Raw genomic sequence first — 26363 nt, 5'->3', positions numbered from 1 at the left:
GTGAGTCAATTCTATCAAATTATTTAAATAAAGAAAGCTTCCTAGAAGCATAAATTTGAGACACAGAGAGGTGCAAACATCAAGGCAGGTTGACGCAGATTCGGACTGTTTTCTCCAAGAAAAGAGCACTGGGGCTCAGAAGAAAGATATCATCAAAACCCCCAAACAAACAAACAGTGAACCAGCCTGTAACTAGAGTTCAAAGCAAGGGCACAGACTTTGCCAGGGAAGACTCTCTACCAGTCTGTGGCTTTAAGAGGTTCTCATTCAGGAGAGAAAGAGAAGGTGATGATATGCATTCTCCAGTCTCAGGCTTCCATTTTATGAGGAATACATTCCTGATCAGAACAGCGGCAGCAGCAGCAGACCTCTGCTCAGGGTGTCTGTCTGCCAGGCACTTCTCCAAAGGGCTTAACATACTCTGGCTCATGTAATGTCATAACAGCTTTGGTGGGTCTTACCCAGTGCCCACTTACCCAGAAGAGGGCACTGAGGTACAAAAAAAACATGTAATTGGCCCAAGGTCATACAGCTGGTATGTGGCAGAACCAGGAAGTGAACCCAATTTGTTTGGCATAAGGGCCCCAGCCTTCTACCCCTTCAGTTTGCCTCCTCTTGATCCTTGTGGAAGACAAGGAAACAATTCCCATCCCTCTATTTGTTCTGAACATTGAAAACAGTATCATAGTGCCTTTACATGGTCCTACATGGGTGAGAGGAAACCTGGATAGCCGAGCCTTCCCTGCCACTCAAGGAAGGGGGCACATGGCCTGGGTCCCTTGTCCAGGCATCCATATCTCGGTCTCCTCAGTTGTCATGTGAGACTGAGCAGGGCAGCCAGTGTGGGGCCAAGTCACATTTCCTCATAATAGTCATTTTAGTTCCTTAAACAGTAGCACTGTAAAAAACACAAAGCCTGATCTTCACTGTTAATAAAAACATCCTGTAGAAGTCTATGTCCTACTTTGAGACAATATCCACATGGGTCACACACTCTTAACATTAACTATCTAGTTGTTCTATATCAGAGACTCACAGGGTAATATGGTGTGAGAAGTCTGACCACTCACAACTATATTTTCTACAATTTAACACGCCATTTATGTGAATTGGTATTAAACAAAAAGCAGTAATTTGAGACTCACTGCCAAGGCTGGCAATGAGATCAAGGAAGTATAGCAAATCCTACCTTGAATTGAATTACCTTGAAGCTTTCACTGGATGATTGGATCTTGAAACCACAATTGCTGACATTACTCAGCAGACCTGTTGAAATGCAATGAACATAGTTAGGACACTTTTTGTATTTCCTCCCATGGGAGAAGTTTTAACAGAGAGATTTTGCTCAAGTCCAGGAAGAGCCAGGACTTCTCTGGCCATCCAGTGGTTAAAAATCTGCCTTCCAATGTAGGGGACAGGGATTTGATCCTGGTCATGGAACTAAGATCCCACATACTGCAGGGTAACTAAACCCACATGCCGCAACTACTGAGGAAACACACTCTGGAACCCACAGGCCACAACTAGAGAGAAGCCCACCCACCACAACTAGAGAAGCCTGTGCGCTGCAATGAAGAGCCCACCTACTTTAACTAAGACTGGACACAACCACATAAATAATTTTTTTTAAAAGAGAGAGCTACCAAAAATAAATAAATAGAAAGAGCCTAAGACAAGAAAACTGAATGTCCAGGGAACAGATACACAGATGGTACCCAAACATAGGTGATAGCCTGCCCTGTCTTCCAGCGCCTCTAATTCAGTGTGTTCATGCCTGAACATGGAGTAACTCAGGTGGTGGCAGCCATGGTCAGATCTTACCACTGCACGTGACCAGAGTGTTCTGAGCCATTGTGAGTCATCATGACTCCTCTTGGTGCCTAACCAATCAGGTCCTGGGACTTAGAGAAAGGTAGTGGGAGAAAGAAAAAAGTCATTTTCTTCCCCTTTTTTGCTCTCCCTTCCAGACCAATGGTTACTCCTGTGAAAAATGTGGCCTCTCAGAATAACCTTCGTGGTAAAACATTCAGATACATTTAGCTAATGTAGCATCTTTAGCTGCCATCACAAAATGAATTGGCTTGATGAACCCCAGCCCTGCTGGGTAAAAGTTATGTGACTACCATTTGCCCACATTAGGAAAACGTTGCTGCACATAGTAGTGTTTAAGAGTACAAGCTCAAGAGGCAGGCTGTTTAATTTCCAGTGCCAGTTCTGTGGGACCTTGGACAAGTCCTTTAAACTCTCTGATCCATAGGTTCCCCCTCTGTAAAGGGAAGAGGACAACAACACTTCCTTCCTTTAGAGTTGTGAGGATTGAATGAGATGATGCTACTGAAGTGCTCAGAACAGTGTCTAGCACACAGGGAGTGCTCGGATGACCTTAGCATTCATCATTGTGGTCATCTCAGCCACAACGATTTGATGCAGCCTTAGTTGGATATACTGTATATTGAGTCCCTTCAAAGTTCACCCCCCCCCAGTAACACTGTTCCCCTCCTCTTCATCGCATTTCCAAAGACAAGGTCTTGGCATAAGGCAAAGTTCATGCTCCTCACAATATCAGAAGGGGCAGGGCTCCTGAGTCTCAAGCTGGTCTCAACGTCATGCAACGTCCTTGGTTATGCAATTACTTGTATTCTTTCAAGAGAGAACATTTCATTTGTAACCCTGAAAGTTCTGCTAGCATCTTTGAGAAGCATTGCTGGAATAACTTGGCATGGGCCATAGTCCCAGAGAGCTAGGACAACTATTCTTGCAGCCATGCGTGAGCTCAATTCTAGTTCTCACTGGGGCTGGGGATCCCGAGGTCTGTCTGTGACCCAGATGCGAGCCAGTCTGGGCATCTAGGCCAGAAGCACTGCTGCTGGTGCTACTAACGGTGCTCATTAGTCCCTGATTAAGGAGTCATTGCCCCAAGTCAGGCACAAGACCATGAAGTTCCATAGCCTACAGACACACCAACAATGGTCTATGTCTACAGTGTTGCTGGTGGCAGAGAGGGACGTGTGCCTTCAGACCAGGACATTTTCATTAATGTCCAAGACACTGATGTAAAGGTGAGCTTTGTGTCCAAATGGAATAAGGATTCATATACCAGCAGTAACATCCTGAAATTTAAAGGGTAATTGTATACTGTAAATAATTAGTACAACATTTTTCATTAATTTACAGGAATCCAGACATAATAACATTCTGCTCACTTGCTTTGGAAATCAACTTGTTAGTGCAAATGCTCCCCTACTTTACCTTATATCAAAGACACGAGCACTGATTGACATAAAATAAATGTGTGTTCAAATCCCTTCACATTGAGGATTCAATTTAAGCCACATTTCTTCATCTGTAAAGTGAAGATCATAATTGCTCCCATCCCAGAGTTTGTCAAGAAAATGTTGATAGTAAAGGATATCACTTCAGTGTTAATGTTTGCTGACAGATTTCAAGCCCTGCTACTACCCCTTCCCCTTCTTCCTACATGTGTGGGCAAGCTGATAAGAGTACCTGAGTATTCCCTCCTTTTTTATGTGTCTATTTTTTATTAGTTATTATTTAGCATTTTGTGTACATGGATTATGCATTCATTGTGGAGTATATTTCCCAATTCCTCCCTCTTATTACAAATTTTTTTAATACATATCAATTCTTTTTCAAATTCTTTCCCCATTTAGGTTGTAACATAATATCGGACAGTTTCCTGTGCTATACAGTAGGTCCTTGTTGGTTATCTATTTTAAATATAGCAGTGTGTACATGTCCATCCAAAACTCCCAGTCTCTCTCTCCCCTATCCTTCCCCCTTGGTAAGCATAAATTCATTCTTTAAGTCTGTGAGTCTGTTTCTGTTTTGTAAATAAGTTCATTTGTATCATTTTTTTAAGATTCTGCATATAAGCAATATACAATATTTGTCTTTCTCTTTCTGACTTACTTCACTCAGTATGACAATCTCTAGGTCCATCCATATTGCTGTAAGTGGCATTATTTCATTATTTTTTATTGCTGAGTAATATTCCATTGTATATATGGACCATATCATCTTAAAGAAGATTTGGGACACATATTCCCTCCTTTGATGCAAGCCAGAAGCTCAAACCATGCCAGCCTCATCCAGTGGTAGCAAAATCCCTCACCCCAGCTCCATCTCCTAGGCCCAATAAAGCCCCAAAGTCAATTTTCTTTCCATGTTCACTCACGCCATTTTCAGATCTGCCTACGGAGCCTGCCCTACTCTCTCAAGAAAGCTTCAATATGTGAGTAGTAATCCTGTTACTAGTGCTTTAATGCATGTATGGCATCATCAGGCTTGAGATCTAAACCAAATTTGGGGTTGATCAGGATAGAGTGGACCCTGGAAGTATCCAGTAACTATTCAAAAAACAAAACATTGGATGGTGAGGACAAAAAATTAAAATAGAGGTCCATAGTTTTAACCAATTTGAAATCTAAAATTTACTAAAAGAATTTTTATTCAACAAAAGATTAAATTATACTAATTGGCTTTTGTACCTCTACAATATAGGTTCTAAATTAACTTTAGGATCTGTTCATATGCACCAATTGGCAAAGCTTCATAGCCTTAATCAGCACCAGGCTTAGGAAACAAACACAGTTATACCTGGGTGTCTTCACTAAATTTTAAAAAGGAACCTATTAAAAATAATAATAATAATAATAAAAAATAAAAAGGAACCTATTATACTCTTAGGAGAGAGTTACCAAACACAAAAATAGAGGACAAAAACTATGCCTCACTGTAACCATCAGAACTGTTGCCTTGCATAAATTCCCCCATAGCCCATTACCCTAAAATATGCTCTGATTTAATGAAAAATAAAGTCTTTGACACAATTGGCTCTATAAAATGGAAGACCTTGAACCTTCAATCCCACATAAATAGTTAATACAGTCCAATACAAATTAAAACAGGGTGTTAGGGGTTGAATTCCACCCCCCACCAAAATATGTGGAAATGCTGACCCTCTGTGTCTGTAATTTCCTGCCAGTTGTATACAGCCAGGTGCAAATTATAAGTTAAATGTACAAGGACATAAGTGTACCTTGCCCTGGGATCATCCTCACACACAGTTACTAGAATGAGCCATTATGCAGACCCGGAGCTCCTAGAATGCCAGGGCGACCTGAGGAAAGGACCTTTTATAGCTTTTGTGAAGCCTCCTAGTGGTCTGCCCCCAAATTCAACTGAGTACATTGACTAGCAACCGTGCCATGAAAGGGAAGACAGAAGCAAAAGTTTCAGAGACTGATTAGTACTAGGTGTGACCCAACAATGATGACTGGAATTAATCAGTTTGATCACATTAATTCCTTTTTAAGTAAAAGTCTAAATCCATATTTAACACAGAGGAAAATATTAATGTTCCTTTGGTAAGTATAATCGAGTCTAATATTTCTTAAAATATTAGTTATAACTTAAAATTTTAGAACAAGCTTATTTAGTATTGGAGAGATGTTGTTGCAAATGAAAGCACTAACCAAATCAGTACCATTCAGTCATTACAGGATATACCTTTTGGAGATGCTTTCCAGGCATAGTAAATATTACATATGATCAAGTAATTAATATGCAATTAGAAGCTTCTTACCTATTACCTTTTTCTTCTCTGCCTTCTTTACAATTGGTCTTATAGTGGATTTCACAAGGCCTGGAATATGGCCCACCCAGATCTACCTGATGTTTATCTACTTAAAATCTGCATTTTTAAACAGACCTTAATCATCAAAGTAATTCCTTCTTTGATTATGCAAACTATTTGTGTTCATAGATTGAAAGATTTATTGATAGAATGACAATACTACACAAAGCAATCTATAAACTCAGTATGATCTCTATCAAAATTTCAACAGTCCTTTTTGCAGAAACAGAAAAGCCAACCCTAAAATTCCTATGGAATTGCAAGACATGCCGATAATCAAAACAACATGGAAAAGGAGGAACAATGTTGGAGGACCCCCACTTTCTGATTTTTTCAAAATTTGTCATAAAGCTATAGTAATCAAATCAGTATGAAACAGATCTCCAGTCCAGGTTGGATGCATGAGACAAGTGCTCAGGGCTGGTACACTGGGATGACCCAGAGGGATGGGATGGGGAGGGAGGTGGGAGGGGGGTTCAGGATGGGGAACACATGTAAATCCATGGCTGATTCATGTCAATGTATGGCAAAAACCACTACAATATTGTAAAGTAATTAGCCTCCAACTAATATAAATAAATGAAAAAAAATCAGTATGGTACTGGCATAAAGACAGACATATAGACAAATGAAATAAAATTGAGAGTTCAGAAACAAGCCCATACATCTACTGTCAAATGATTCTTGACAAGGGTGTCAGAATCATTCGATGAGGAAAAATAGGCTCTTCAAAAAATAGTGTTGGGACAATTGTATATCCACATGAAAAAGTCTGAAGTTGGTCCCCTACCTTACAATACAACCAAAAATTAACTCCAAGTGGATCAAAGACCTAAATGTTAGAGCTAAAACATAAAAATTCTGAGGAAAACATAGGTCAAATCTTCATGACCTTGTGTTTGACAATGGTTTTTAGATATAGCACCAAAATTATAAGCAATTAAAGAAAAAAATAGGACTTCATGAAAGTAAAAGCTTTTGTGCAAGAAAGTGATGCATTTCTCCAGAATGGGAAAAAATATTTGCAAATCACATATAGGATAAGGTTCAAGCATCCAGAATATATAAATAACTATTATTTATTATATATAGACTATATAAAAATAACTATTACATATAATAACAGAATATATAAATAATAAATAATAAACAGAATATATAAATAACAAACTGCAAAAAGGCAAACAACCCAATTAAAAATTGGCAAATGGCTCAAACAGACATTTCTTCAAAGAATATATACATATGGCCAACAAACACATGAAAAGATGCTCAATCATTAGTCATTGGGGAAATCTAATCAAAACCACAATGATATGTACTACCTCACATCCACTAGAATGGCCATAATGAAAAACAAATGGACATTAACAAGACTTGGTGAAGATGTGGAGAAATTGGAACCCTTGTATTTGGATGGTGAGAATGTAAAATGGTGCATATGCTGTGGAGTTTGCTCAAAAAGTTAAAAATACAACTACCATGTGGCCAAGGAATTCTCTTCTTAGGTACATACCTAAAAGAATTGGTATTTTCAATTATTTTGAGGAGTCTGCCAGCCTCCTCTGTCCATGGGATTCTCCAGGCAAGAATATTGGAGTGGGTAGCCATTCCTTTCTCCAGGGGATTTTCCCGACCCAGGGATCGAACCCGGGTCTCCTTCATTGTAAGCTGATTCTTTACCATCTGAGCCACTAGGGAATCCCTATTTTGAAAAGAGGCATCCAGACAAATACGTGTACATGAATCTTCCTATGGTACTATTCACAATAGCCAAAAGATCAAAATACCCCTAATGTCCTTCAGTGAAAGAATGGATACAAAATATGCCTGTCTATTCAATGGATTCCAACAGCACTAATAAAGAGGCTTCTTTGGCTCCTCAAACACTTTTCACTCTGGGGTGGGGTACCATGGTGAGGTCAGGGCAGGGGAGGGTGGTTGGAGGCTTGAGGAGAAGGGAAGGTGGGAACGGAATACTGTCCTTTGGGTCTCCCCAGATAAGTTTTAGGAAGAAAAAGATATGAAACTAAGGATTTGGAAATAGATTCTTTATTTATTTTTGGCCGCACTAGGTGAAATCTTAGTTCCCTATTCAGGGATCAAATCCTCACACCCTGCATTAGGAGTGCAGAGTCTTGACCACTGGACCACCAAGGAGGCCCCAGAAATAGATTCCTTTAAAACTATCTGTGCCCCAGTCTCCCTTGGGCAGTCTGTGGGTGCCCCCCAGGCATAGTGAACGTTGGTTTGAAGCCTGTTGGACTAAAGGACTCATCAGAGGTAGCTCCTCAGACAGCATCTCCAAGAGGCCTCCCTGGGCCTCGAGTACCCAGGCTTCTGCTGACTGGCAGGGGCTAGGGAACTGCAGCACCCCCAACTTCCAGAGAGTGCTCTCCTTTATCAGAGGATTTTGGACCTGCCTGTGCAAGGATATTGTTGCTCTTTAGTCACTGAGCTGTGTCCGAGTCTTTGTAACCCCATGGGTTGTAACCCACCAGGCTCCTTTGTCCATGGGATTTCCCAGGCAATAATACTGAAGTGGGTTTCCATGCCCTCCTCCAGGGGATCTTCCTGACCCAGGGATCGAACCTGTGTCTCTTATGTCTCCTGCATTGGCAGGCAAATTCTTTACCACTGAGCCACCTGGGAAGCAACAACAAAACAGACCATCGCTAAAAACGAATTCTTAGTCTCATGGGAGATAGCCAAGAGATCACCTTTTGAAAGTGATGACACTTCCTGAGATGCCACTGCCAGGGTGAAGGTACTGTGATGTGTGGAGAGAGGGACCTTAGGCTCAAGGCTTGGGGCTTGGGAGACTCTATTCCAATCCCCCCTCTGCCTCAAAACCCTGGAAAGGAAACCACCTAAGCTCCAGTTGCCTATTCTGTAAAACCAGGGGAATGGTTTCCCTGGGTTTTCCAAGGGCCCTTCAGCCCTAATGCACTACAAGACTTGAGGAGTCAGGGACACAGCTTTAAGTCACTGCAGCAGTAATTGTGCCTAAAGGCTCAGGGGTCACGAAGACTTTCAATAACCCCAAAAAGTTACCGCCTAGCTTCTCAGAGAAATACTCACATACTCAGAATTTTGAAAGTCCTTTGAACTCATCCATGGACCACAGATAAAGAAGCCTTGATTCCCAGACTTGTCAAAGACCACTGAAGGGAAGATATATTGTTTTCGTGCTGATCTATCCCGCGGGGATGCCGGCTCCCAGAGAGGCCCTGGCCAGCACAATGGGCAGAAAGGCTTTGGCAAGGGAGGGGCGGGTCTTTGTACAAGGACCATTAGGAGCCTGGGCCTGAGTAGGCCTGTGTCCACTGAGCCTGAAGACCTGAGAATTTTCTCCATTGTTGTGAATTTTCAGAAAGGTTTCACCCGCTGTGTCAGGATCTGTGGGAGTTAAGGGCTGGACAAAGCAGAATATGATCCACATAGACTGCCCCCTGCTGTTACATTTCTCTCAGCTCACATTCCTGCTTACCTGTTTTAAGAAGGGCCTTTTTTGAACTTTTGTTTTGGGGTATAGCCAATGAACATTGTTGTGATAGTTTCAGGTGCATAGCCCAGGGACTCAGCCATACGTATGCACATGTATCCATTCTCCCCCAAACTCCCCTGCCATCCAGGCTGCCACACCGCATTGAGTAGAGTTCCCGGTGCTCTACAGTAGGTCCTTGTTGGTTATCCATTTTAAATACAGCAGTGTGTACATGTCCATCCAAAACTCCCTAACTATTCCTTAAAAGCAAACAATCGAGTTAAGATGGCTATTTTTCAGTCTTGGTAAGGGATTAGATGTTTCCCTTTAGGTTTACTTTTTACATACACACACACAAAATGCGCAGATAGTTTGTGCCTGTACCACCTCAACTTTATGTGAGAACCTGCACTGGCTCCAGCATGGGGAATGCCCAAAAAGTATGGTGCTGATACTTCAGTGAATGGGGCATAAGGTTAAGAAGAAAACCCAGAATAACACCCGTTACGGAAGCTAAAGGGCCTCCCCAAGAGAGGCCTGGGGGTGGCAGACATATGGGTACTACCTGAAGAGAACACTGTCAGCCATGAGATCTGTCACCAAACTCAAGTTCCTCTGAGGTGTCTGCAGCCCAGGGTTTGGAGTCAGTTCTTTCCTGTCGCCCCCGGTCACACATCAGAGCCTAAGGATGGATGAGGGAAACCTCTCTTGGCATTTCCTGGCTCTTTCTCTCCACTTCACCTGAAATGCCAACCCTGGAGCAGAACTGCTTCCCAGAGCTTGCCTGGCCTCCTCCCTCCCTCCTTCCCCCAGGTGATCTGGAAGATCAAGAGGTGACAGGTGCTCACCACCGCTCCTTTCCTCCTCATGTGCTTATGACTGTTGATCCTCAGGAGGATGGCCCTTTCTCCCCTTCACTTTGTCCACAGCTGCATCCCTCACCTGGCCCATGATGGTAGGAAGGAGCAGGTGGCACAGAGGGAGGGAAGAAGGCAAAGACAGTGACAGGAATGGACGGCCTTCACCACTACTATGTCTGGCCACCCAGCCTGGGACAGGCTTTTGTAGGGAGTCCCCTCCTTCAAATTAGGAATAGCTTCCCTCCATCCCACCCCAACAGGGTCATCATGGTGACCAACAACCTAACATCTCATGTTTTTAAAAAACTGGAGAGAAGAGGTAGCAAAGAGAGCATTTGAATCTGACAACGACAAGACCATAATTTCATTTTTCTTTTCTCCCTGCCCATTCTCAGTCGCTGTGCCCATTCCTCTGGGGACAGAGGGACAGTTTACATTCACAATTGGTGGTGGCTGAAGCAGGCGTGGCCATGGCCAAGACAGCAAGGCAGTGATGGAGGAAGAGGCTGCTGGAATGGGAGAAGGGCTGGAAAGGACCCCCCACAGGCTCTTTGGTAGCAGCCACGTCACTGTTTTCTGGGCAGAAGTTGAAGAGACATGTCTTGCATGAACTGGCCTGCACATGAGGACAGGTCCTGGTACCTTGGTCACAGCGGGCAGTGGCACTCTGCTCCCTGAGCCCTTGACTCCCAACCTCAGGCATCACAAATACAGAGATTGGAGGGCAAAAGACCACTGCCTGCTGCTATCCTGGCTCCATTCTCAGCCCATCTTTTCCCTGACATCCCTCACTTGCTATGAGTCAGAGCACAGTGGTGGAAATGGGAGCCCACAGCCCTCACCCCTGGGTCTGGTCATCTTTCATCTCTTCAGTGCCGTCTCTGCCTGTGGGATCTTAAGTGGCCTCTCCATTTTGTCCCCTGAATGAATATCCAGCCTGCATCTCCAGTGCCCTGGATTTTGTATGTCTCCATTGTCCTCACAAAAGCATCGGAGTGCTCGCCTCTTTAGCCACATGCCAGGGAGGTGGCTAGTGAGTATGAAGCAGAATGACATCTCTCCTTCATTCCATCCTGCCATTTCTTCCCTTAGCGCCCACTTCTTTTTCTGAGATGGTGAGGGCTGATATGAGTGGTCAAGATGCATGGGGAAGGGGGCCCTGCAAGGCCATGGCAGAGGGTTGAAAGGCAAGAATACGTACTAATGAGACAGCCAGGAGACCCAACTTCTACATTCTGTTCCACTAGGACAAGAACGTCCTTTCTTCCTGGAGCAGTGGGGTATCTGAACTGGGAACCAGGAATCCCCAATCCTCTTCCTGTTTCTATTTACATCTAAAAGGTCTTCCTGCCATTTATGCCTTAAAAAAAAAAAAAAGACTGACCTCTATAGCAGGTGAGAAGTTGCTATATAACACAGAGCCCAGCCAGGTGCTCTGTGATAACCTAGAGGGGAGGGGTGGGGGAGGGGAGGGAGGCTCAAGAGGGAGGTGAAATATGTACACTTATGTCTGATTTGCATTGTTGTACAGCAGAATCCAATAGAACATTGTAAAGTGATTTTCCTCCAATTAAAAAAAAAATAACCTCTAAAAGAAGACCCATGTTTCCTGTTTTTAACCTCTCCTGGGAATGTCAGTATAGACGAAAACCTGCAATAGGAACTCTGAAGCTGCAAGTGTTGTGAGTGGGGACAGCAGCTTTGGGAAGATAGAGTGCCCTTTTGCCAACCTGTTCTCAGGAACTTTGGTGAATGGGCAAAAACTGCTGGCTCCATCCACACAGTACTTCCTTCAATTTTTGAGTCCATCTCTTCTTTCTAAACGCTACACATGGACTCTCCTGGCTGTCCAGTGGTTAGGACTCCACGCTTCCACTGCAGGGGACACAGGTTTGATCCCTGGTCCGGGAACTAAAATCCCAACATGAACAAACCAGTTTCTGTCTGACCTGGCTTTCAGTGAGCCATCACTTTTAAGTCACAGGCCTCACCCTGCTCTGACTGGACATCCCCTCCTAGCATCCAATGTTCACGAAGGCTACAAGACCATGAGGCCACAGGGTTCTCCTTACCATTCTGAATAAATCAGTTTGCAAAATCTCCAGATCTTCCTGCAAAGCATCCACACGTATGAAGCAATGCCTCAACAGGCATACAAGTTGGCCTCCTGTTAGGTCCTGGAGCAGGGTGGCATCAACTTGAAAGTCTTCAGTCCATATAATGAAAGTTAAAAAAAAAGAAGGCCACTCACATGGCCTATGCCTTCTACAGAGACAAGTACTTGGATGAGATTCCAGGCTGCCCCCTTCATCATTTCAGTCTAAATACCTCAGTGTTGAAGGCTCAGCAGGAAGAAAGGTATCAAGTGCTTCCAAGGCCCCTAGGCCTTTGCTTAATGCTAGAATTCCTTGACAGAAAACACTGCAGTAGTGGGTGCTCAGGGGAGAGGCAACTAGAATGGGGGTACTTCTCCCAGGGCAAACACTGAAACTTCTCTGTTTCAGGATACAGTTTCCTGAACCCTGGGCTTAGGTTATTCATGTAGATAGGATGATAGCCACGGATACTGCCTCAAACTTAGTAATTCATTCTGAGCTCCGTTCAGAGAAACTGAATACTCTTATGATCCATCTTTCCTGTGAAAGAATGGGAGTAGGATTCCCCGCCATCATTATTTGCTGAGTGCCTGATACCTGAAGAATTTAGATCATGGAGGATGGGGAGGCTGAGTAACCAGACAGATACAAACAGGTAACTTCAGATATACAAGAATGATTCCATTCTTTTATTTATAAAGAATTTTCCAGGTATTGGTGGTAGGCACTGAAGATACAATGCTGCATAAAAGAGAGAGTTTAGATTCCTTTTTGTGAAACATCCCGTATGCCCCTCCTAAAAACATTGTTGATGACAGATTCCTATCATTGGCTACCTCAACATTATGCATTCTTTCATCACATCCAGGATCTAGCTCTAAATGGTGACTTTCCTCAGACTGGAGACACTGGACATGATTCCCTTTTCCCATGGAGTTTCTGGTGTCTAAGAAGGCTTGACCGCCTGCTAAAATTTCTCCTGCATATGCTACAAGTATAAGGCTGCTCACCTGTATGGGTTCTCTGGTGTTTAATAAGGTGGGAGTTCTGAATGAATCTTTTCCCACATTCATAACATTTAAAGGGCTTCTCTCCAGTGTGAATTCTTAGGTGTGTGTGTAGATTTGTGTTATGACTAAAGCTTTTTCCACACCATGAGCATCTATATGGTTTAATTCCTTGGTGTGCCAATAAGTGCTTATTAAGATCTGAACTCCATCTAAACCGCTTATCACATTGTTGACATTTATAGGGCTTCTCTTCAGTGTGAATTCTCTGGTGTTTAATAAGGTCAGAGCTAACTCTAAAGCTTTTTCCACATTCCTGACATTTAAAAGGTTTCTCTCCCGCATAGCCCTTCCCATGAAGATCCACAGGTTTTGGAAGCTCTTGTTTACAAGTTTTAAGTTTCTTTCTTTTCCTCCCTGGAAAAGCACGATGTCGTTTCCGTACCCTGCATGTACCACCGTGATTTTCATTGCCCTCTGTTGTCTGAGCAACTTTCATTCTGGCCTTTCTTAATACTTTGCATCCTGATGGTTGTATTTCTGATGTAGAGAGAGATACAGGTTGGTCATTTCCAGTGTCATTTTTGAGCTTTAACCCTGTTGGAATAAACAGAAGAATCAGCCATCTCTTCCCCAGAATAAGAAAACTGTAGACATGGAAAGAAAAATCAATGCTGACAGCTTTTAAAAAATACAGGAACAAGGGATTTTTGGTCAAATCTGGACAAAATGACACAGACCCATTTCTCCCTGGTCCTCCTTGCTGGGCACAACAACAAATCCATTCAAGAATGCAAGATACAATGAACAGAGAATTCTAAAAAGTGGTAAGAGGAAGGCAAAATGGTTTGGGACCCCAGGACTAGAAGAGTAACACAGTAGGTATCTTACATCCCCACATCCAAAAATGTAGGCAACCCAGATCTAGTGTTCTAAATCTCAACTGAGCAACAGAACGCTACCTGAATAGGCTTACTCCATCCCCAATCTGAAATGGGAAACCTTCTGACAACATCAGAACTCCAGTCAGAGACATCAGATTTGTCATGCAGAACTAGCAAGACAGACCTCGCTAACCAGCCACTAGCAGCCTGCCCCAGGAAGCTTCTTCATCCCTATGAGTCAGAGATTCCCACTGAGAGACACTCTAGCCTAAGTAAAGATCTTCCTCATTCCTCACTCTTGGTGGCAGCATGAGCAGGAGCACATGGGAATCCCAGCAGTACCACACAAATCAAGGAGACCAAAATAATACCATAAAAGCTCTGAAAATTAAGCTGTCACAAGACAAATATTCTACAAAGTAGGAAAGAACTTACATGCTAAACTAAAACAGAGTGACTGCCCATTAAAATATTTAAATAGGACCCAGACTCTAACATAGTAGACAAAATGATCAGGATACAAAAAAATAAGTCACACAGCACACCTACAACCAAAAAAAAAAAATCACAACTTGAGTGAGAAAAGACAATCTGACAAAAATGGAATCAGATTGGTAATCAAAACCAGAAAGACAATAGAAAAATCTAAAATATATGGAAACAAATGGAAATATACTTCTAAATAATCCATGATTCAAAGAGAAAGTCTCAAGGGAAATGTAAAAATACATAATTAAATGAAAATGAAATTATAATATATCAAAATATGTGGAATGCAGCTATAGGAATGCTCAGAGGAAAATATATAGCCCTAAAGGCATACAACAGAAAAGAGGAAAGCTCTCAAATAAATAATCTAAGTTTCTACCTCAAAAAACTAGAAAAAAAGGAAAATAAAAGTTGAAGAAAGGAATAATAAAGATCACAGCAGAAATTAAACAAAAAACTTGCCCCTCAAAAAATTAATGAAATTGATAAACCTGTATTAACTTAGGCAAAAATGAAAGAAGATGCAAACCATCCATATCAGGAAGGAAATTGGGTCTATCACTACACATTCTGCAGCAATTAAAGAGATAATAAGGGAATACTATAACCAACTTATGTTCACAAAGTTTAAAAGTTAGGGGAAAATGGGTGAATTTCTCAAAATCTACAAACTACCAGAATTCAACCAGTGTGAAATAGATAATCTGAATAGCACTCTGAAAATTAAAAATTGAATTCATAATTAAAAAGCTGCCAAAACAGACATCTCCAGGTTCATATAGTGTTACTGGAGGATTCTACAAAATATCTATACAATTAATACTACTTTTGTATCATCTCTTCCAGAAAAGAAAAAGTAATATTACCCAAATCATTTCATAAGGCCAGTAATTACCCTGATAACAAAATCACACAAAGACAGTACTAAAAAAGAAAACTACAGACTAACATCTCCCATGAACTTCAACACAAAAATCCTCAACAAAATATTGGCAATCTGAATGTAACAATATGTAAGCATTATATACCATGATCACATAGGATTTCGATATTTGAAATCAATCCACATAATCCACCATATATCAACAAGCTTTGAAAGATCATAATCCCATTAACTGACACAGAAAAGTATTTGACAAACCCTACATCCATTAATGATAAAAAAAAAAAAACTCAAGAGGGACTTCCCTGGTGGACCAGTGGCTAAGACTCCACATTCCCAATACAAGGGGCCCAGGTTCAATTTCTGGTCAGGGAACTAGATTCTGAAATGACACTAAGAATTTGCATGCCACAACTAAGAGTTCACATGCTTCAACTAAAGATCCCGAGTGCTTCAACGAAGACCCAGCACAGCCAAAAATAAATAAAAACACTAGGAAAGTTAGGAATTATATCAACTTGATAAAGTATCAATAAAAACCCTGCACTACACCCCGATGTTCATCGCAGCACTGTTTATAATAGCCAGGACATGGAAGCATCCTAGATGCCCATCAGCAGACGAATGGATAAGGAAGCTGTGGTACATATACACCATGGAATACTACTCAGCCATTAAAAAGAATTCATTTGAATCAGTTCTAATGAGATGGATGAAACTAGAGCCCATTATACAGAGTGAAGTAAGCCAGAAAGATAAAGACCATTACAGTATACTAACACATATATATGGAATTTAGAAAGATGGTAATGATAACCCTATACGCAAAACAGAAAAAGAGACACAAATGTACAGAACAGACTTTTGCACTCTATGGGAGAAGGTGAGGGTGGGATGTTTCAAGAGAACAGCATCAAAACATGTATATTATCTAGGGTGAAACAGATCACCAGCCCAGGTTGGATGCATGAGACAAGTGCTCGGGCCTGGTGCACTGGGAAGACCCAGAGGGAGCAGGTAGAGAGGGAGGTGGGAGGGGGGATCGGGATGGGGAATACATGTAAATCCATGGCTAATTCAAGTCAATGTATGACAAAAACCACTACAATATTGTTAAGTAATTAGCCTCCAACTAATAAAAATAAATGGAAAAAAAAAAAAACCCTGCACTAACATCACATGTAATAGTGAAAGACGTAACGTTTCCATGATAAAATTGGGAAGAAGGCAAGGATGTTTGCTCTCACGATTCCTATTCAACACTGTACCAGAAGTTGGAGCTATTGCAACAAGGTAAAAAAGTAAATAAATAAAAAGCACTATAGATTATGTGACTATGTATAATAATCCCAAGAAATTTACCAAAAAAAAAACCTTCTTAGAACTAATAAGCAAGTTCAGTAGGGTCACAGGATAAAATAAAACATAAAATTAGAGGCATACCTATACAAAAACAGTGAACATTTGTTTTAACATAAATTTAAAATAATACCATTTACAGTTGTGCCAATGAAAATTAAATGCTTCTGCATATACTTGGCAAACATGCAGAGGATCCGCACACTGAAAATTATAAAAAGTAGATGAACAACTATACTCCAACAAAAACATAAATAAATTTTTTTCTCTATCAAAAAGTTGGTGATGGGACTTCCCTGGTGGTCCAGTGGTTAAGAATCCACCTTCCAATGCAGGGAACTCAGGTTTGATCCCTGGTTGGGGAACTAAAATCCCACATGCCCCTGGGCAATGAAGCTAGTAGCTGCAACTAGAGCCCTTGAGCTGTAACTGGAGAAGCCTGCACACCACAATAAAGACCCAGTGCAGCCAAAATAAGTAAATAAATAAAATTTTTTAAATGATGAAAGAAATCAAAGAAAACTTGAACAAACATACTGTGTTCATTGTTTGGAAAAATCAACACAGTAAAGGTATCAATCCTCCTCAAATTAACATATAGTTTAATGTAATTTCTAGCAAAATTCCAAAAAAGTTTCTTATAGGTAAGCTTATTCTAAAATTTACATGGAAAGGGAGAGGCCCTAGCATAGCTTAAAATAAAATTTATCTTGACAAAAGAATAAAGTAGGAAAAAAGACTCTGATTTAGGCTTTCTATATTGTATAGCTACAGTAATCAAGACAGTGTGATATTGGCAGAGGGACAGACACATAACTCGATGGAACAAAACAGATATACAAGTATGCCCAACTGATTTTGACAAAAGTGCAAAAGCAATTCAATGGAGGAAGGCCAGCTTTTTCAATAAACAAGGCTGAAGCAACTGGACCTACACAGGCAAAAAAACAAATGAGCTTCAACCTAAATTTCGTATCTTATATAGAATCGACTCAGTATGAATCACGGACTTAAATGCAAATTTAAAAAACTTTTAGGAAAAACATAGAAAATTTTAGGAATCTATGGCTAGCCCTGATACCAAAAATAACATCGGTAAAAAAACAAATGAAAAATTGGGCATCAAAATAAAAAACTTTGTGGAAACCCATGGGAAGAGGATAAAAAGAAAAATATACAGACTTGGGGAAACTACTTGCAAACCATATATCCAAGAAAGCACTACAATCTATAAAAGAACTCTCAAAATTCAACAGTTAAAAAACAACCTAATGAAAACCATGGCAAAGGCCGTTTCACTGAAGATAATATAAAGATGGCAAATAAGCACATGAAAAACTACAATATCATTAGCTATTAGCGAAATGCTAGTCCAAGCCACAATGAGATAACATTACACACTTAACAGAAGGCCAAAAAAAAATTTTAATGGTAATAATATTAAACAATGGCAAGAATGTAGAGAAACTGGATCACATCCATTGCTGGCTAGGAAGGTAAAATGATGCAGTCACTCTGAAAAACAGTTTAGCATTAAACATCTAATTACCATATGAAACAGCAATTTCACTCTTTCACTCTCTATCCCAGAGGAATGAAAATTTACTGTCTCTACACAAAATTCTGTACAGGATTCATGGCAGCTTTATTTGCAATAGCCCAAGACTGAAGACAGCAAAAATATCTTTCAATGGATGAATGGTTAAACAAATTGTGGTTTATCAATATTATGGAACACTTCTCAGCAGTAAAAATGAATGAACTACTGATACACACAATAACTTAGATGAATTTCCAGGGAATTACTGTGAAGGAGAAAAGTTAATCTCCCAAAGCTACGTGACTCTAATCATATATTTCTGAAATGGAAAAATTTAAAAACTGTAAGCAGATCAGTGGTTGGCATAGGTTGGTGATGAGGTAGGGTGTGGGAGGGAAGTGTGTGTTGTTATATTGATAAAAGGGCAACAGGAAGGATCCTTGTGGTAATGTATCTTGATTGGTGTGGTGAATATACAAACCTCCACATGTGATAAAACCTTATAGAACTAAATACATACACACTCACAAATGAATACAAGGAAAAATGGAAATATGAATAAAGTCAGTGGACTGTACCCATTTTATTATCCTGGTTGTGACATTATATACTTTTGCAAAAGTTATCATTGAGGGAAAATGGGTAAAGTGTATATGGGTTCTTTGTATTACATTTTAAATATGCATGTGAATCTACAAATAACTCAATAAAGAGGTTAATTTTTAAAAATATATAGGAACAAAATCTTAAAAATGTTAAGCCCTTATAAAGGCTCCTATTAAGGAATTTTCTCCTCTTCCTATATGTACATTTACCTCAAAGAGACTCTCCAAGAATGTCCTTGAACTCTTAGGGACGTTGGGTCTATGGTTCTTGCCCTTGTGCTAAACATATCACTTTAAGTTTAGGGTGCAATGATAATGCTCTGAGAATAAAACTTGGAGGTCATGGACTGCCATCTAAATTCCAGACTAGTTTCAGAAAAAGCGAATAACTCTTTATACTTTTATTTACTCCAAACATTTAAATGGGTGGAATCTTAAACTCAGTTATCTTCTTTATATTCTACTATGGCTGTGGGTGGATGTGCAATGAGGAAACTAGGAACTAAACTTAAGGACACATGGAAATGTCGTGGGACTAGAGTCCTGTGGTATTCCAGCAGACCTAGTTAGAGATGAGGCAGCTGAGACCAGGATGTAAGAGCAGAAGAGGTTGAGACATGGTTGTATTCAGGACCTATTTTGAAGACAGAGCTAAGAGTACTTGCTGACTGATTGGCTGGGGGGGGGGGATGGGTAGGGTATAACAAAAGGCCTGGAAAAAAGGATAACTGAGAGGTTTGGGGCCTGAACAACTGGGTAACGTGTGCTTTCTACTGACATGGAAAAGATCTGGAAAGAGTGGGCTTGCAGGGTAGGGCAAGAGTATGATAGATCAAGCAGTCTACTTAGGAGAAAGATGTGTATTTGTAAAAAGCTCTCCAGGTGATCTGCATCTGCCTTCCCTTTCCCTCACACCATCAAGCTGAGAACCAACCCACTGCTGGGACACTGGGACACTCTCACAGGGGTGCATTTTCCATGAACTGAGGATGTAACAGATTGCTCAATTGCTATACAAAGGAAAAGAAGACTCTTTACCTAGAGAGGTGACAGTCTTATAGATTTCCTGCATTACATCAATGTAGAGGGTCTTCTGATTAGGGTCCATTATTTGCCATTCTTCCTTGGAAAAAGACAAGGCCACATCTTCAAATGTCAACTGCGTCTAAAGAAGAGAGTAAGTTATAGTTCAGTACTCGCTACAACAGAAGCCGTCCTATCACTCATCTCTGAATTACATGGGAGGCCAGTTACCAAAAAAGTTAAGAGAAGATTCAAGGGAAAAAAAGTGAGATGACAGAAAAGGTGCCAAAGAGATCAGTACACAGCTTGGGAGGTGCCCCAATCCCACAGCGCCAATCCTAGCTGCCTAAGGAACATCTGGGGCTAATGTGCCTCAGAGCACCTGCTGTGCAAGGTAGGATCATGGGCAGCAGAGAAAAGCAGACAAGGCCACATTCAGGCTGCCTGAAAAAGCTTGTAAAGTACAGCTCACCTGAGACTCAGGCAAGGTGAGCTCAGATGCCGTCTTCCAGCTTGGGGTGCTTTTCTGCTCACAAAAGGTTAGACTCTCTTCAGCAGGCACAGCTGTGGGAGAGAAAGAGCCAGAAAAAATATATATATTTTCTGTTTATGAATACCCCAAAACAACTTCTACAGTTTAGGACTCCTTCAGTAAAGACAGCTCACCTTCACATGTGTGTGTGCGCACGCATGAGCGCACACTCGCACATGTACACCAAAAGTGGCCTTCTCCTTGTAAATTAGAACCAAAAAGCCACCACTCCATAGAATTGGTTTCCAGTTTTCATTAAATTAAATAGGGCTTCCCTGCTGGCTCAGAGGTTAAAGCGTCTGCCTGCAATGTGGGAGACCTGGGTTCGATCCCTGGGTTGGGAAGATCCCCTGGAGAAGGAAATGGCAACCCACTCCAGTATTCTTGCCTGGAGAATCCCATGGACGGAGGAGCCTGCTGGGTCCATGGGGTCGCAAACAGTCGGACATGACTGAGCGACTTCACTTTCACTGCTTCCATTAAATAAAAGGAAATCCATTGTTTTTCCTGTCATTAAAGAAACTGTTGACTGAGCTGGGCAAGCATTAGGGGTGTTTGAAAATTAAAACCTCGGGTCCTCCAGTGTATGGTGGGAAACATGGGAGATTTCATTACTTTTTTCCTGGTGTATAATTCTCTTCCCATTCTGCCATTGACAGCCCATTTCTGATCCCAATTTCTCCTCTAACTTCTAACGGTGAGATGACCCCGCTTGTCCCTGCTCTACCTTCTTCTCTCTTCTCATATTTCTATAGAGAAAGGTCCACATTATGAATACCAGCGTTCTGTGGTTTGGATGCTTCTGTACCCCAGAAGGACCTTCACCTTCACCCACCACTGACCTACTGTACTCCCACTAGAAAGATATCCTAACTGAAAGCATGACTGGGCACCTGGAAAATTCCCATGACATGCTACCTGAACCAATTACTATCACAGCTCCCAAGAGAAGATAATTACGATGAAACTCCTTACCTCTTTCATACACAGGCTGGGTTTCTTTGTGAGTATTCCAGCCCGGATCTTGCAGTATCTGGTATATATTCCAACATTCTTTCTGGAACAAACCCGTTGGTTGGGGCTCTGCTGGCTTCCACTTAAAGCCTGGGGCCACTGCTGTTTCTTCCAAGAGCTCTGTGTCCTTTCCCAGTTCATGGGCTGTGACCTAGAAATAATCCCCATCCTCATTAGCAAAGAACTTTTGGTTTTGGGGTGGTGATGGAAGAACAAACAAGAGTAGAGTCCAGGTTTGGGGAGTGTGTAAGGAAGTAATTTTTAAAAATGAAGAGATATTGTGCCATGATTTTCTCACAAGGAACTGTACACATGATCGGGGAAAATCAGATTAAAATGAGAGAAGCTATGATTGTTGCTGGCCTCTACACCTCCTCGGACAGCCACGGCTCACGCCAAGAGCAGGGTAGGGGCAGGCTGCCTGTTCTCTCACTGCCTCCACTCTCTTGCTTTCTAGACCTGGATCCTTGATTTAGGGGGCTTTTATTTTCTAGTTTTCTCTAAAGAATAGGAAAATGAATTAAAAAGGGTTTTCTGTCAGTTAGATTTTCCAATCCTCCCACGTCAAGTGAACAATTTCATGGAGAAAGGGGATGCAGCAGAGGAAAAAAATGGGGGAAGAGCTGGATTCAACTTTCCTCCATACACTTCAGGTGTATAAGACACTTGTGCTCCTCAAGGTGGGCTCTCAAGGAGACAAAGTATGCTGCCACCTCCCCAGGGCAGACCTGGTTACCCACTCACCAGCAAGGCCAAGGCAAAGCATGAAGGAAGGCCATGGAGGCTCTTTTCTCCTGGCCCTTAGATGTGTGTTCCCAGCCCAGAGAGCACCACCCCTCAGCATTCAGATTTTCTCCATTTCTCTGTTAGCTTTTTTCTTCTTTCCGACCCTTGTTTCCCTTTTCTCTTTCCATTTCTTCTCTTTCTTTGCAGTCTCCCCAGAAAGGTTTGATCTATACTTTGGCTGCTACCCTCTCCTGCCTTTGACCTTTAGAACCCTGCATTCAAAGTTTTTTTCCTCCCTTCCTAGCATTATCTTGCCTTTTATTTCTTGGCTGCTAAGTCCTGTCTCCTTGGCCATGCTAGGCCAGGCCCACCACCTTCAATTCACCCTGGCCCTAAAGAGGGCAAAATGCATTTTTTTTCTAGGGCCAGGAAAAGACTCTCCGGAACTCCCAAACCTGGAAGCTGTCACTGCAAGTCTGTGATTTCAGACTGCACTTAGTTATTCTAAAGGAACAACAGTAGAGTGACTTAATCCATCTCATTCTCCAATTACTGCCCCCCACTTTTACCCTCTTTCACAGTGTACATGTAAGGAATCTTTCTGCTCACCTCATTGCTTATTCCACCAGATTCTCTCTGAAAGCGGTCTACCAGGGCCACAGCCTCTTTGACGCTCTGTGGATGATACTTCTGCACCCAGTTCTGGATATGACTGGGCAGAACGTCCAGGAACTGCTCCAGCACCAGCAATTCCAAGATTTGCTCTTTTGAGTGGATCTCTGGCCTCAGCCACTGACAGCATAATTCCTGCAGTTGGCTGACAGCCTCACACGGTCCAGGTGCATCATGATAACAGAAGCTCCGGAAGTGCTGGCGAGCACTCTCAGGACTAAGACTGCCCATCTGTGGGCTGGATTTCTTACTCTGACTGGAACTCTCTTTCACAGACCTCTTAGTCCCCTGCAAAACCTCCACATGTGGGTACAAGCATGCATTCGCCTTCACATGGCTCATCATTATTTGCTCTAGGAACTGTTTTTCTCCTACGTGTGACATCCTCTTGGGGCCACCTGATAACTGAGGCCTTGTCAGGCTTGGTACAAAACCAATGAGTGGATCTTCTCCCCAAGGGCACTGAGAGAGGGGAGGAAAAAAAAAGTACACATCAAGAAGAAAGCCACATGACACACATTTACTATTTATAGTTATCAGAGAAGGAGGAACAGAAAGTTATCAGAAAAGAAGGAACAGAAAGCAACTGTTCTGCCTCCTCTTTAAAATTAACTGCCACTTCTGAAGACTCAAGACTCAGGACATGTCTTCACCCTTTCCTTTGTTACCCAACTTTGAAACAAATTTACAGCTCTGGAAAGACAAATGTTAGTTCATCACTTTTTCTTTAAGGTTGATGGATGAAAAAACTTGCATGCATTTGCTAAAAGAAGCTTTGATGTTATCCAATACTTAATCCGTGTACTTCCTGTCCCACCTTTACAAACAGGGGTATTTTACTTTCTCTACATTTTAATAGATCATTCCAGTTTCTTATCTTCCATGAGATGAGGGACAACTTCTCTGTCCCTTCATCTTCTTATGCAGACTGATTCCTTTGCTTTATGGAACATCTATATTCTGTTTTCCATCATATTAATACTGGAAGGGAAACTGAGACACCCAGATCAGAAAAGAATTAGAGAAAAACTAACCTTATTCCTTTCAGCAAGTTTCCCCCCACTAAGCTATCAGATGGCATCAACATTGCTTCTTTGGCACCTCCTGGGAACACTTATAATGGTCACTGTGCCCCTTTCTACCTATGTATGAAAATTTCTGCTCACTTTACTAGAAAAACTGACAGCTGGCTTTGTTTACAAGATATCCAAACGTCACACTGTTTAAAAAAAAAAAAGGAGAAATAGTGACGATTAAGGTTCTTCAGAGACAAGAAAGGTCCTAGAAAAGGTAACCCTTGTCTTGACTTTACATTTCCTCAGGGTCATAGAGATTTTTAAGCAAGGCTGATGATGGCCTTGAGAGTCTGATTTTCTCAGAGGTTACCCAAGAAAAACAACAACAAAGCTCTTTCAAGGAAGCCACAGGTATTCAAACAAATGGTTGGTTCCTGCTGCCTATCTAGGCTCAGGAGGTACAGGGACACTTCCTGCATTTCTCTGTCAGCAGAAACTAATGTCTTGGAGGCTGAAATGACCCCTTTCTCGGAGCTTCCCTGATAGCTCAGTTAGTAAAGAATCCGCCTGCAATGCAGGAGACCCCAGTTCGATTCCTAGGCCGGGAAGATCTGCTGGAGAAGGGAAACGCTACCCACTCCAGTATTCTGGCCTGAAGAATTCCATGGGCTGTATTCGAAAAGAGTTGGACACAACTGAGCGACTTTCACTTTCATCAGTAATATGCTCATAAGCCAGCAGAAACGGGCAAGTTTCGCTGGGTGCACTGGTAGGCCTTATTGCCCTATGCCCCACCTACACCTTCTCGGTCGAAAGTACCAAAAGCTCTCAACACACCAGCAGCTTCCGAGTCTACTTCAGCAGCATCCCTGGGTTTTATTTGCACACACTGTACAAAAGTTTGCTTCCGGAGGTTAGATGTGGCTGTAGGTGGCCTTGAGTACCGGCCTCCTCAAGAACAGGTCCCGCCGGTTCTCAGACCGACCCGCCGCCCGGCAAAGAAGCCACAGCGAAAACGAAAAGGCTGCGCCCCGGCTAACTTCCGCCCTTCCCCCCATCCTCGCTCACCGCAACGCAGCTGGCACGTGAGGTATTTCTAAGGGTATCTCTCGGTATCTCTCGGGGGTCTCCTGACCAAACCCAGAAGGAAAATCAGGTTCTCGATTACCTCCACCCAGCTCTGGCTTCCGTGGACACCACTTCCCTCTTTCTGGGCTCGGCTATGAAGTCACCACACCTCACGCCGTCGCGGGGAAGAAGGCAGGTCCGGATTCCCGCGCCCCCGGGGATGATGTCGGGAAGGCGCCAGGCCCCGGGAGCGCACGGGCCTTGGAAGTTCAGTTCCCGGCGCGATGCCTCTAGCGCCTTGAGACCGTGCCCCGGCTCGCCATTTTGGGGTCTCGTGCTGTGGGCCGGGCGCCGGCCGGAAAAGGAAGAATGCGCTTCCGGTGGCTACGTGACAGCCACGCCCATCACCGCCCTCCCTCCACCTGCGGAGTCGCAGACGCGCGAGTCCGGAACTGTCTCGCAGGTCCGCCCCATCCTGGGTTCAGCCCCGGATGCAAAAAAAAAAAAAAAAGACAGTTCAGATCACCGAGTCTCGGGTTCACGGGAGTCCTAGCGGTGCCGTAAAGGAGGCTGTCTCCTGCGAGCGTTGTTGCCGGCTGACGCCCAGCGCCGTGATCTCGGACCCCCCGACTTGCTGCGTATCTTATGTCCAGATTACTACTACATCACGTTCCAACCGCCGGTGGCCTTTTCTACCGGGAAGTTCCCCTGGTTAGGACCCCTATCTCCGAAAGTCGTCACTAGGCTTGTCCCAGGACTCGAGTTAAGAGGCTTTTGGTCCTCCTGGCCAGACCCCTCGCTGGATCAGGAGCCTCAGTCCCTGATATTTTAAAAATCCTTTTCTGGTTTGCAGGCACGTGCTTCCCAACTGTTATTATTTATTCTTGTTAGGTAGGTTTTAACCTCATGGTGTCCCTTCCATTTATATTTCTCTTCGACATATAAAGAAATTCAGGTATAGGACGTGGCGTCTGCAGAGTCACGTGGATTACAGGTGGCAGATTTTAGACTGGTTTAGGTCTCCTGTTGTCATACCCCATGCTTTGGCTACTATATTGTGCTTCCCTGAAGGACAGGAATCTTGTTTCATCTTATACTTACAGGATCTTACACATCCTGTAGTGCTTAGCATAGTTCTTTGGAGAAGGCATCTTTCTAAGAACCCGGATATCTCGGGTTTCAGTGTCTCCAAATTTTCGTTGTTTACCTAGTATTGAGTCATTTGGACAAAGGTTATCTATAAGAATCGAAGAGGAGAAACTATGTGTAGCTCAGTTGTACAGTGGAGATAAAACTGACGTCAGTGTGAAAAATCAGTGTGAGAAACTACCCTTGCAAGGATACCAGAGATCTGCATGACAAAGAGGAAAATAAACAAGGAGCGCGTGTCCGCCTTTTAACTTGCAAACTAAGATTACGCTCAAAAGGCAAGGTTAATCCTTATTT

At 42.5% G+C, this 26363-nt stretch overlaps 1 protein-coding gene across 3 annotated transcripts; it reads right to left on the bottom strand.

Annotated features, from left to right (window-relative positions):
- Positions 1-12759: 12759 nt before the first annotated feature.
- ZNF75D (zinc finger protein 75D) lies at positions 12760-25284 on the bottom strand. Of its 3 annotated transcripts, none has more exons than XM_043459132.1 (6): positions 25018-25284; positions 22771-23295; positions 21397-21586; positions 20362-20453; positions 19905-20031; positions 12760-13703 (listed from the first exon to the last, which is right to left on the bottom strand). In XM_043459132.1, exons 2-6 carry the CDS (start codon positions 23215-23217, stop codon positions 12994-12996), a joined length of 1566 nt encoding a protein of 521 aa, XP_043315067.1. In that variant the 5' UTR covers positions 23218-23295; positions 25018-25284; the 3' UTR covers positions 12760-12993. The 3 variants fall into 3 exon arrangements, with proteins under 3 accessions (XP_043315067.1, XP_043315068.1, XP_043315069.1); XM_043459133.1 differs by having other exon boundaries at positions 24918-25261; XM_043459134.1 differs by lacking the exon at positions 22771-23295 and having other exon boundaries at positions 25018-25258.
- Positions 25285-26363: the final 1079 nt, after the last annotated feature.

This window comes from Cervus canadensis, chromosome X (assembly GCF_019320065.1).
Source record: "Cervus canadensis isolate Bull #8, Minnesota chromosome X, ASM1932006v1, whole genome shotgun sequence".
NCBI classification, from domain to species: Eukaryota; Metazoa; Chordata; class Mammalia; order Artiodactyla; family Cervidae; genus Cervus; species Cervus canadensis.
This window is presented reverse-complemented; position numbering and strand designations above follow the sequence as displayed.

Excerpts from the sequence above, each read along its gene's own strand:
- ZNF75D (XM_043459132.1), bottom strand. The coding sequence starts at position 23,217 with ATGTCACACGTAGGAGAAAAACAGTTCCTAGAGCAAATAATGATGAGC. Across the intron at positions 21,587-22,770 it reads CTGGTGGAATAAGCAATGAG|GTCACAGCCCATGAACTGGG; the intron begins GTGAGCAGAAAG and ends GATTATTTCTAG. Across the intron at positions 20,454-21,396 it reads CCAGCCTGTGTATGAAAGAG|CTGTGCCTGCTGAAGAGAGT; the intron begins GTAAGGAGTTTC and ends TCTCTCCCACAG.